The following is a 12,714-nucleotide window of genomic DNA, read 5'->3' as shown; positions in this document are numbered from 1 at the left end:
CCTCGTATATTTGTCTTTGGACATTATCAGTTCCTCGAATTTCCCAGGAAAAGAAAAGAGAGTGTTCAGAAAATATGTTTGGAAAGTGGAGAAAATGGAGTTCTTATTCTATCGAGTTAAATAATCACCTTCCGTGATTATAACTTAGAGATGAAGAAAAGGGGAATCCCCCACCTACGCCGACCCCCTCACTCCATAAATAATTCTCTAAACGCCCACAAAATACTCGGTGTCATCTACAGGAACCCTCAATCCATGGATGAATGATTAATTAATTTAGAATGATCTTTTCGGTCTTTTGCAAGCCCATAACTCCCCTCTGCCATTAAGACTGTTCATTAGGGCTTAACAAAAGCGTTCTAAGTATAACGGCTCTATATCGATGGAAATTGATGCTATCGAGACTGACAACTCCATAATTTTCAGCATGGAGAGTACAAAATTGAAGCAGTACAGATCGGTAAGTGAACAAAAGTGATTGAACTCTTAAATTTACACCTGCTCGATCTACAGTTGTTTAACTATGTTCTGGTATACTTTCGGCGAGACTCAACTGAGTTTGCACGTTTATTTCTTGACACAGGTTAACAAAGGACGCAAACTCACTTATGATGACAAGCACAGTATGAAAGGCGCTTTTAAGGTAAGAGAATATTTGTAGGTACCGTATTTATTCGATGAAACATCTCGGTTGTTGTATGGTAAATGTACTATCTTGATCTTTGAATGAAAGACAGTTGAATTAGAGCAATGAAAGGAGTACTTTGACCAGTGAACAACTCTACAATGCACACGGCAACACGCTGGGTAAGCCGAAAAGCAGGAGGCAGTCGATCGTTGAAAGGTGTCGATAGGCTTGTGCGACTCCTGTCATTCGCTTGCGCTTTTAAATCTTCTTACCTGGAAGCTTAGCAGTTATTAGGACATCTTTTAATGACTTTCGTTGGCGATGTGATTATAAGGGAATGACATGAAGTGTATGGCATGTAAAATAGTTCGCGTATTACTGTAGAAGGTCGCTGTCTCTTTGTAATGCGTTTCATGTCAAGGGTCGATTCCCCGTTAAATAACTCGCGAATTTGATATTATTCGCACAGCTATCCACTGAGAGTGTAACTGCCGCCAAATGAATAAATTCCTATGCAAGGCTGAAGTTTCTATCCTCTCTGAATCTCTCCAGTTGCCTCCTAAGAACGAATATGTTAAGGAGGAATATCTAAGGAATCGCGCAAACGGGCAAACACTAGTTATAGTTTGTTAGGGGTCAGAGTATGCAAATTTGTCACTCACTTAGATGTAAACAAGTCGATATGTCAACGGCAGACCAATTGATTTTCCGCAATAATACATATCGACTTTAGACTTTCAGAAGTAAATGCTGCGACGTTGAAATATAATTCGACCATTCATCGAGGAAGTTTCGACCAATACTCGTCGCAGTCAGCATATCTGAAAGCGAGTCAAAGCTGTGTTAAAGTTTTGTCTAGTACTGAGTGTAGACGCTAACTGCGAAGAGTCTTTGACTCTTTGAGACGTTTGCTCGTCGATCCTCCAAGCCTATAGGGGGTTTATAAATGGTGAGCCTTTTATGAGTGAATCTGAAGAGCGAAACTTTGATCGAACTGATGAGGGAACCTATGAGCACCCATATCAGCTTAAGTATGAATCAACATGAGGTCAAACAAAGCTATTAGAAACATCAGTAGCACGACCAATCAGTCCATGATATCCAACCAAAACACTCTTGTGGCCAAGCAGAACGAAACGCAGTCAGAAGACTGATCTGATGGTAACAGAAATCAAACCGGAAAATTACAGGAACGAACAAGTAGGTCAAAGTCTAATCCTTAGAAAACGCGTCCGCCATGATAGAGAACCATCAAGATTATAGTGGAAGAAAATTCTGAACTTTTTTAAAAAGGGTAGAGCAGTTAAGAGGTATGTAAGGTCTCATATTATGCATGGTGCACCACATTTGTCAGCGTTGAAAACGATTTTATCGTTCAGTTAACGTTTGATTACCATAATTATCTTAAAACCAGAATGTGTAGTGGTAAACCAATTGGAATCACTCATGCTAAAGGTTCAAGGTTGTATTTTGCTATTGATCATGTTAATGTTTTCAAAACAAGAACTGCACAGCATAAAAAGACATGTAAAGAATCAGTTGTTTTTCATGATGAATTTGAACATGTTGTTCGATGTTATACAATAAAGTGTGAGAAACGAAATCACAAGTATTTTGTTTCAAGGGCAAAGTTACTTACTTCAGGTGATATTGAGTTAAACCCGGCCGGCCGGACCTGTTACTCACGGAAATAGTCCGAACAATCTTAATGAATTGTTACAATCTCGGTTAACTTAACATGGCTATAGAATATTAGATGTTGGTGGTGCCGGTGATTGCTTCTTTAGAGTTATGTACCATCAGTTGTATGGTGAACCTAGCTATTACATGAATGTTCATAGTACTGGTGTTCAATATATGAGAAACAATTCAGAAAGATTCATCGAAAGTAGTAAAGACCATTGATGGTCAAGGTGTTAACTAATATATCAGGGTACATGGGCTGATGCACTTGTCATTCAAGAATGGAGTGAGTAAATCATTCACAACCTGCAGCACATTCATACAAATTTTACATTAGAAACCTGCTATAGTATACGCTTTAATGGCAAAAAGTGAAGTTAAGGAATGGTGTAGGTTAAACGATAGCCAGCATGTGAATTCTGACTATTCACTCAACATCAAAAGGGCAGTTCCAAGAAATTCCAAGTAGTTTTAACTCTATCCAGTTACCCATTGGCTACCCATGTTTACGTGTAAAAGTGTATGTTATTGTAAAGAGGAGTTCAATTATCTCCAAAATCCATTAAAACGTAATGTATCCGTGACGAGTTATCCACTATTTCCTTCGATTTATATTGTTCTCAATTTGACAATTTGCATGTTAATACCACTGCAATACATAAGGAGAATAAAGATCTTATGTTGGATATGCTTTCTCAACATTAGAACTAATACATTCAAAAGGAGTTGTGTTTGATTCACTCAAAATTTCCAATTGTAATTGAAGCAATGATCACTGTGTGTTTTTTGAGTTTATTATTTCAATAAACAGTGCATGATGATGCAGCATTTATTTTTTCGTGGGCAGTGTTTATTAATATTTTGGTTTTAAAATGCGGCATGTATTTTAGGGCAGCATTTAATGAAATAAATATGGTACTTGTTGGTAAGGCATGGGTAAATTATGCTGCATAATTTTGAAGATAACTAGGCATCTTGCATAGCAAGAATTACGCCACCATAAAGCTGCCTTTCAACTAGGATTTTCAGCAGAATTTTTGAAAACCAGCAACACAGACTGAAAGCAATCAAACAAGTTAATAAATATGGAGATAATTTCCCACTGCTGTGTTACAGAGTTGCTCACACTTGGTTATCTCTGCTGAAAATATTGAATAACTTGTTAGGTTTTTAAGAAATGTTAAAATTCATTGTTGTTTGAAAATATTGTACTTGAAGTTATGTTTTGATTAAACATGTAATGTAGCTCTAACCAACATTTATAGCATACTTTTTCTCTTTGTCTAATATTTCTGAACAGAATTTGTGCAGGTTTGCAATTAATAGATGCTGATATTTTTATCTTAGCTGATCCTGTTACTAATATTGTGGTCACGATCTGTGTCTGGAAGGCCAGCAAGATGTTCCCTTGCGCAAAATTTCTTACGATACTTTCCCGATGCTCCAGAAGCTCAAATGGAGTGCAAAGCATGTCCTAAGTGCCCAGCAGGAATGGGACTCACACCATTATGCGGTTCAAAGATTTCAAACTACACCATCATCAAATGTGAACCTTGCAGAGAGAATGTGACTTTCTCTGAGACACACAGCATTGAAAGCTGCAGACCCTGTCATGACTGTGGATTAAGGAACATTATCCAGCAGTGTACCCTTTATCAAAACCGTCGATGTGGAAACAAGTGCCCTGAAAGACATTTTCTGGGCGACAATGGTTTTTGCCATGAATGCTATTTTTGCTGCTCCAACATCCCCGAGTCTTCCAGGCTAAAAAACTGTAAAGACATTGGAATGAGCAGGGACTGGCAGTGCCTCAAATCCCAAACGAATGGGCTTTGCAAGGAAATAAGGGAGAAAAATGCAGAAAATGCTACTTCAACTACTCATGACGTAACCACACCTACTTCTAGTGCTGATCTCGCTGTCTTTGATTTTAACTTGAACTTGACTGGTATGGTTTCAAGTGAAGAAGACACCAGGAAACCTGTATTCAAATCCGAAAAAAACAATTCACTTCCAGCAACAACAAAGACAGGTACAGACAAGAGATCAACAAAAGAAGAAGGAGAAACAGTGACATCTACATTTATAGTCTTGATAGCTATTGGGACTGCCATTATATTTTTTTTGGGTGCAATCATTTACTACTGCTTTAAACGTTCGCATCCAAACGGTAAGAAAAAGATATACTTTTTTCTTCTTTAATTGCGCAAGTATATTTTGTAACATTTATGGAATAAGTAGACCCTTTGAGAAAATTGAGTAATTTAATGAATTCTTATCATAATCATGTTTAAGTGCTATTTCACACGGATGTACACAAATTGAAACTTAGAAAATAGTGATTATACTATGACCATCATATGTCAATTGTCCTCAAGCAGGAGTCCATCACCCAGAGCCTCCATACCAATTATACCCTTGAGTCAACCCTGTCCTGTATCTTTTTATTTTGAGACAATAATTTATGCTATGTTGCAGTTACAAATTCCAACGAGCGTATACCCCTGAGAGGTATGCAAGGTGCCGAAGATAGAGATGTCTCAACAGAAACCGCAGAAGGTAATGATAACCATCATAATATTTATGCATCACGCATTCTGCTGACAAGCTTTTGGACAAAAATGAATCTATTTCAAGATGTACATCTCTTGAGCAGACTTTTCTTCAAGAGGAGAGAATTGACAATTAGATCTTGAGAATCAAAGAGTTAATAATCCCTTTAACTCTCCAGTTCTAACTGTTAATTTTCGCCTCTAGCTGCTACACATTTCCCTTTAGTTTTGTTACAAGAATTTGGTTTGGGATCAAGATAACCTCTACCTGATAAATTTGATTATTCTCATTACCTATTTGCTGGATAATGTATGGATATTACAGGAAGAAGTTGCATGTTAATCACTTTAGGGAGTTGGAGGATTAAGATTTTTCCAATTTTATGGTAATCAACAAGTTGCATTCTGAATAACTGAAGTGCTTCTTAATTTTATTTTGTCTCTCAAATGTGCTAGAAGGTAATGACAATCAAGAGCCTCTCATTAGTGAGCTTAGACAAGACCAGCCAAAAACTGATCTGATTCCAGCAAGTGAGGTGTACATCCTGCCATTTGGTAGACCAAGTTGATTACTTGTTTATTCTTGTTATGCAATTAAGATCATGCGATGACTGTGCCATTAGTCATTCAGATGTTGCATTTCATCTCTTACATGTACCCTCCTCTTAGCTTGGTGCAATAAAATGCACAATTGTAGCCTCGTGAGTGGGTGACTTAAAATGGAAATAAACTCATCCCCTGAGTTAGTCTGTAGTACCTAGACTACAGAGATTAAGTTTCCTTCACTGCTGAACACTGTACTCCTAAAAATAAACCAAAAAACTATTCTTAATCCTTGGGAATTCTTAACAATTGAAGCATGCCTTTTTCCACCAATGGTACTACAAAAAACTCTGTTAACATCATTATCTATTGAACTCTTAGATTGCAAAGTCTCTGAAATGCCACAGCTGCATAACCATGAAAATCAAATACTATTGCACTATGTGCAAAGGATGCTGGATCCACTGGAGAAACAGACAAAGAAAAATTGGCGCTCTGTTGGGCAAACCTTGAATGTTTCAGAAGAAGACTTGGACCTAATAGACACTGATTACAGAGCAGGAAGAAGTCCTACAGTTAGTCTTATTGGTAAATTAAGCACCTTTTTAACAGTACCCTCAATGAGAAGCTTTGTAGAAGCTCTTATTACTTGCAAAAGGTATGATGTGGCCACCCATATTTGCAACTGGCCATGGGAGTTACGCACTATACAATAAGGGATATCATTCAGAAAGCTTGAAATGAGAAATAATTAAGTAACTGGTCATAACCTTCAGCTGTTAGGTCTTTAGAGAGCCCCCCACCTTCAAAAAACAAAAAACAAAAACAAAAAGATTCCCATATAACTTCTGCAAAAAACAGGGCACATGGAACAAGAAACTAACTACAAGCTAAAGGCCTCTAGTATCTCATTATGTTGAAAGCCAGGGAAATGAACTGACAATTTTTCTTTGGCTAGTATGCTAGAAGCCACTTTAGACAACATTTTAAAAACACAAAGCAAAGTTGCTGGTAACTTTAATAACTTAATATGTTCCCAGTTTCACAACAAAGAGTCATACGCTGACTTGCAAACAGCAATACCATGTTTTACACAGCAAACATTGCCCTGCATGATATCATTTCCCAGTCCTTTAATAACATCCTTGACATTAATTTTCTCCTGTCAGCATCTTTTGCATAACAGTTTTAAAGTTCATAATATTAACCTCAAAGAGGAAACAAACAAACAAAAAAAATACAAAATGCTTAACAAAGGAGAAAAGAAGGAACCAAAAAATACCAGAAAGGAAAAATTGGTAACTGAGCACACACTGTAATGTTTCAAAAACCATTTTAAACATTCACTTGTGCCATTGAATTCTATAAAGAGCTTTTTGAAAACAACTTCTGCATATGAAAAAAAGAAGAAAAAAAACAAGGACGTCAGTAAGAAGAAACATTTACATACACATAATTGTTATTAATCATCCCAATTATGAGTGCATCTTGTTTCTTGTAAGTACTTTCAGTTAAAGAGGAATAATGTGGCTGAATATTAAATATTTATCAGGACTTTATTTACTAGGTGGTGCTATTTAACAACATTAGCTCAAAGCAAACAATATTGCAATCTTGAATTTTTCAATAGCAAACCACAAAGGCTTTTGGTTAAGAATCTTGATCAGACCTTGACAGTTAAATGTAAAATGCTTCCATTTGTAGCTTCTGTATGTCAAGTGTCATGATCAAAATAATTTTTTTTCATGAACATGAACATGAAAAGTAACTCTAAGTGATGTCTTATAAGTATGCATTAAGTAGATGTATTTATCTTGATGCAACATATTTATGCTATCAAATATTAGGTGTAAATATTACATTAAAAGATTTTTAAGCCAGTAGTTCTGAGATCTGTGCAATTTATATTGTGTTTACATCTGTGCTATAAGGGGCATGATAAGTACATCTTTATTCTGTTTACAACGTCAAGTGGTAAATGTTGATAACAATGAAAATAAATTCAGGTTCTGGAATTTAAGTGCCTGCATGGACTGTATCTCCAATGACCCAAGTAGGTGGGAAGCTCTTGCTTTCTGCATCTTTTGATAACAGATGTGAAAGTTGAGACATGGGCAAATCAGAACAGTTATAAGGACAGGACTGTATGTTACTGTCAATGGTACACAAGTAAGTAAACTACGAAAATACTGTTTGGAACATTTTATTATCGTTGTGAATTACTTAGTTTACAAAGAAGAAATCAGGTCCAAAGTCTTAATTGTAAGACATTCAAGTTACACAGCTTTAGTTTAGAAGACACCTGGAAAAGAAGATAAAAAGATCATGAGTGCAGGGAATCCCATTTTGGCAATGTTAACAGAGTTAGGAAGTGTGATTTTATCGGAAGAAAGCCTCAGTATTTAAGTAGTCTTCAGAAGTAAATATCAGTAGATTATAATTGAATGTTTAACAAATAGAGAAGCCTTGACTGTGCTCTGTTCTGTTATAAAGCACGCTGGAAGCAGCTAGAGCACGAAAGAAGTGTAGGGAGAAGCACGAGACGTAGTAGAGTGTTTCCCTATTTGTTTTATAATAAAGAATCCGTTAGATTCCCCAAGCATTACTTTCAATTTTCAAAAGAAACTTTATTTCCAAAGCGATCAACAGTGTCGTCAGCATGCTCGGATCAATATTAGTATCTGGGCAACTACCCACCTACCCCTCCCCTAACCCAACATTAACCCTAACTTGCTATCAATTGACCGTTCTTGAGTTAGGGGAGGGGTAGGTGGGCAGTTGCCCAGATACTGATATTGATCCGCATGCTCTATACTCTCATAAAGCACGCTACAATAAGCTAATCAGAATCCCTGTTAGAATAGTTCAAATAATCTGATTGGCTGTACAAGACTAAAGCTGTCAAAAGTGTCAAACCATCAAAATTCAAAAACCATCAAAGTTCACATTCTGCGATAGTTTACAAACTAAAATAGTTCGGCAGGTCGAATTTAACACTTTTGCCTGAAGTTTTTAAGTTCCTTATACAGAATCTTGAAGTGAAATGTTCAGTGAACTTCAGCCGAATTATGGCTCATAAAAACACGCAAGTTTTTTCACATGACATGATAGAAAACAAACTGTTCAAGGCGAGTGTTTTTTGAATGAACGACAGCTGAATTCACCGGAACATGAAGATCGCTCGGGATGACAGCGCGGCAAAACTCGGCTGCAGTGACTGATGTGACTTTCCACTCAACGCATCGGAAAGGATATCAGAGCAAGCTCTTATTTTTTCACTCGAAGGGCGGCCAATGTAGTTTCTGAGGCTTTCTTTACTGCGATGACCGGAGATCGCCATGATGAGCGAGCCGCGATGGACTTTAGCATGATCATATTCGCTCAGACACCGTCATGATTAGAATGAATTTTAACAGTTATGCCAGTTTGGTTATATTTTTCACCATCTCTGTTTTGTTCTGTCTTTTTTTTTTTTTTTAACACTGTACTTTATATATTGTACAAGTGTTAGCTGTGTTTGATTTTTATTACCGTACGTAAGCTTGCAATCTAACTGAGCGTGTGTATTTTGTTTTTCCTTTGAGGATTTTCGTTTCTGCTCACGTTTTAATAACGTAAAATTACGGAGCCTGGTATGTTTATAAACCTTTGTTTGGTTCTTCTGTTGCTACTTGCCGGCTCGCTTGTTCCGAAATTTCACTTTCAATTATCGGGAAAAAGCGAAAAAGAAGTCCCGGAAAAGGTCGAACATTGTACAATTTGGCAGATGGCATGACAGCTTTAGCTCAGCTCTATGCTCTATACTCTCATAGAGCACGCTCTTTCAACCAATGACAGCGCGCGTTATATCATAACTTTATTATAAATTAAGTTATCACTGGCTTTCAACTGAGGGTTTGAACACAGGGCATAATCTTTCCAACTAATAATAATATCATTATGATCCAAGAAATTTTTTTGCTGTTTTCCATCGTAAACAATCAGGGGTTGGTTGAAAATACTGCAGAAATCATGATTTACTCAATATATTTCTCACCTTTCTAAATGTATTCTAGGAAAATTGTTGTCCATCTTCTCCCATGATTTTCATGAAAGAATCAAGTTTTTGAAACAAGTTAGATGGACCTTGAAAAATATGAATACAATTTTCTTTTTTCCTTTTTTTTTTTTTGACCAAAGCCCCTTTACAATAGAACTCTGAAATATAGTGATAATAATAACTTTATTTACTTAGGGTGACACATTACAGTTCAGAACTGGTGAACTTGTGACCCTCCTCTAAGATATAAAACTAATTTATAAATATTAAAAAGGTAAAAGCAGTTAAAAATGGTAAAAACGGGAAGAAAAAAAGGGTAAATGTAATATATCAAAAAGGGGTCCGAATATTATATATATTATAATATATATATATTATATTTATAAAATTACAAATAGTTCTGTTTGAATGCATTTATACTGGTGCTAGCTCTTATATTAATGAGTTGAGAGTTCCAAAGTTTTACAGCTGTAACAAGAAAAGTTTTTCCATCTTCTGTGTATACCTAGGACAGCATATAGTTATATCACCATAGCAACTACTCTATGAGAGGCAACTACTGAAGTCTCCTACTAACTTTTAGTCTTCAGGATATGCAAACACAATGCAAATACAATAATTACCATGTAAACTAAAGGAGCAAAACACTTGATCCCAAATCACAACCTACATGTACAACAGCAGTTATTTGATGAGACGTAATGAGAAAATACCCTGCTATCACATGGAAATAGAATTAAAAATCAACAATCAATCATGATTGAGCACTTCCCCATTAAGGCTTCTCGGGGTCACCCGAATGCTAGTTCAGCAACCAACCACTTTGCCATTCTGCATATCTGCAGCATGCCTTGGTTAATCATTGACTTCCTGCATCGCAAACTTGTCATGTTTGATCTATTATAATATTCAAACATACCCATTTGCAAGATAATAACAAGAGTAGGATCCATCATTGAACCCAAGAACTCTAATCTGTTATTATCAAAGTATGAACTCATCACGAACCACACCAAGTAATGGAACAACTTGTAAACTTCCTTAAAAACATTCAAGGCCAGCCTCTTAGAGGAGCAAGGTGCCAGATTATATTTGCAAATTAATCAGCCAAAAGAAATCAACAGGATATTCCCTCAGATCCAGAAAAAAAGTTATGCTTGAGGTTCCAAGAGGCAAGATACTCCCAACACTTGGTGGTAGAGCATTCTGTTATACAGCCCCAAAGCGCTAAAACAATTTACCCGGCAAGATATCCAGCCTTGACTCTCTATCAAATTTTAAATGCCATGTGAAAACATATCTTTTCAAACAAGCTTTTAATTTGTAGCAGAGTTTTTATTTCGTTTATTTTATTATTTATCATTTACTGCCATTTTATTTCATTTTAAATTTCTCTATCTGCTTGTAAATTTTATTTCATTTTAAGTCTTTTTAACTTATTGTAAAGCACGTTTGATCATGTGCCATGGAAAGTTGCACTACATAAGTTTTAATTTATTTTAATAAATTGTAAAAGAAATTGTAAAATTAATTAAAATTTAAAAAATTAATTGTAATTGTAAGAGAAAATCTAATATCACTAATGACTTAACCACTGTGTTGTATCAGAGAGAACCTTATAATTATTTTATAATTTGATTTTACCTCACCTCATTACAAACATAAGTAGAAACGACAACAAAAAATCTGTGCAAATTCCTCATGTCATCCACTCCCTCGTTTGACATGACAAAGAAACTTGGAAGTTTCTCAATCAGACCTTTGGGGCGGTTTGAGATAGGGGCGAAAATTATCATCACCAGCAATCAGCTGAACTATGAACTCATCACAAGAATTATCAATAATCGAGTGTATATCAAAGCGGTCAACTAAAATCATTACATCAAGGAATAACCTAGGTCTTGTGCCAGCATAGCTTAAAGAATAATATCAATTTTGGAAACGAGCTTGTAGCAATTAAAGGAAACAAGTTTCAAAGTTACTCTTTAAATAAAATGTTGGATATTTTGACATATACAAGTGTATCGAAATGTATCGGTGCCTGCTTTTAAAAATCAACCCGTAGTTCAGTTAACACCGAGAATAACATTGTTCGGTGCCAGTATCGATGTATCAGACCACAGGCAATTGAAAACAAATATCTTACCTGGGAAGCTCAGTATTTTCGAAAGATATGACGATTGTCCTTTGACTTGATGTGAAAAACGTTTCATTAAATTAACAAAAGTGTTAACTTAGAATGGGAGTTTGCGACCGCTGATCAATTCGTCCACAGTAAAATAAGCCGGCGGGCATAGTCAGCAATCAAACGCAAGAATCCAACACCTAGTGTTGGTAATCGGGTAGAACATTCCGTTGGGACCCTAAGAACCGAGTTTCGAGTTTTTTATTTATATTTGTTATTTTTTAATTTATTCATTTTTCATACGTCCCGGGTTTTAGTAATTTTGTGTTCCGGGTTTTAGTATTCCGGCGTTCCGGCATTCTAGCGTTCCATGTTTTGGTACAAGCCAGCTAATCTCGCTTGTGATCTTGAGAAGTTATTCATGGATCGATTTTTCGCGGTTGTGTGTACGTGTACGTGAGGACGTGTACGTGAGGTCATGCACAAGAGGATGACCTCATACATGGTAACAGGAAATGAAATTTTAGAGAGTGCATTTTGTCTAAATTTATCAGCCAATTAGATAGCAGGATTTTGTAGTCCTTCCTAACCTTATAAAAAGGAATCATTCTGTTGAACGACAGTGTGGTAGTACGAACTGCAGTGTTGTAGTTTCAGGACGAAAAATACGCTCACAATCTTGCGTGCGGTGAAGGAGTTTCTCGTTAATATCTAAATGGTAAGTGTTCCTTATGCTGTTTGGACCCTTCATTTTCTTAGAGCTCCTTATTAGATGTTCTTCTCTCTCAGATCCACTTTGTTGCCCATTGCCTGTTATGTTTTTGATAATAGACATCCACCCTTCTGGTTAATGCAACTTTACTTTTGGTATTTCGATGGTCAGCTTGGCAAATGAATAATTAACAATATGCTCAACAATTCATGCATTCAGAAATACTTAATATATTTTCGTCCATTGTGACAAACTACTTAGGTAATTTATATTTAAATATTTTATTGTATCTAATTATTTATTTCTATGGGGATTTGTAATTGCTTTTCTAGTGAATACTGAGGCGTACATGCACGATGATGCATGCATGACCTATGGCACGTAGTAGTTCGGGGTACGGGGAATCCCCACCTAACCTCCACCGACTGAACC

The 12,714-nt window shown here is 36.2% G+C and overlaps 1 protein-coding gene and 1 long non-coding RNA gene across 10 annotated transcripts; one reads left to right on the top strand and one right to left on the bottom strand.

Annotated features, from left to right (window-relative positions):
* Nucleotides 1-254: 254 nt before the first annotated feature.
* LOC131774704 (tumor necrosis factor receptor superfamily member 16) lies at nt 255-7,945 on the top strand. Of its 9 annotated transcripts, none has more exons than XM_066165967.1 (6): nt 255-460; nt 584-643; nt 3,659-4,481; nt 4,790-4,870; nt 5,323-5,418; nt 5,788-7,945. In XM_066165967.1, exons 1-6 carry the CDS (start codon nt 383-385, stop codon nt 6,120-6,122), a joined length of 1,473 nt encoding a protein of 490 aa, XP_066022064.1. In that variant the 5' UTR covers nt 255-382; the 3' UTR covers nt 6,123-7,945. The 9 variants fall into 9 exon arrangements, with proteins under 9 accessions (XP_066022064.1, XP_066022063.1, XP_058946748.2 ...); XM_066165966.1 differs by having other exon boundaries at nt 5,320-5,418; nt 5,788-7,943; XM_059090765.2 differs by having other exon boundaries at nt 5,320-5,394; nt 5,788-7,940.
* Nucleotides 7,594-11,691, bottom strand: LOC136280557 (uncharacterized). Its single transcript, XR_010717298.1, has 3 exons — nt 11,592-11,691; nt 11,095-11,160; nt 7,594-7,708 (listed from the first exon to the last, which is right to left on the bottom strand). It is a non-coding gene; the product is annotated as an uncharacterized lncRNA (long non-coding RNA).
* Nucleotides 11,692-12,714: the final 1,023 nt, after the last annotated feature.

Source organism: Pocillopora verrucosa, chromosome 4, assembly GCF_036669915.1.
Source record: "Pocillopora verrucosa isolate sample1 chromosome 4, ASM3666991v2, whole genome shotgun sequence".
In the NCBI taxonomy this organism is placed as follows: domain Eukaryota; kingdom Metazoa; phylum Cnidaria; class Anthozoa; order Scleractinia; family Pocilloporidae; genus Pocillopora; species Pocillopora verrucosa.
Note: the sequence above shows the minus strand (reverse complement) of the source record. Positions and strands in the feature narration are given on the sequence as shown.

Coding starts and splice junctions, on each gene's coding strand:
- LOC131774704 (XM_066165966.1), top strand. CDS start 383: ATGGAAATTGATGCTATCGAGACTGACAACTCCATAATTTTCAGCATG. Junction 461..583: donor AATTGAAGCAGTACAGATCG/GTAAGTGAACAA, acceptor TTCTTGACACAG/GTTAACAAAGGACGCAAACT. Junction 5,419..5,787: donor GGTGTACATCCTGCCATTTG/GTAGACCAAGTT, acceptor TTGAACTCTTAG/ATTGCAAAGTCTCTGAAATG.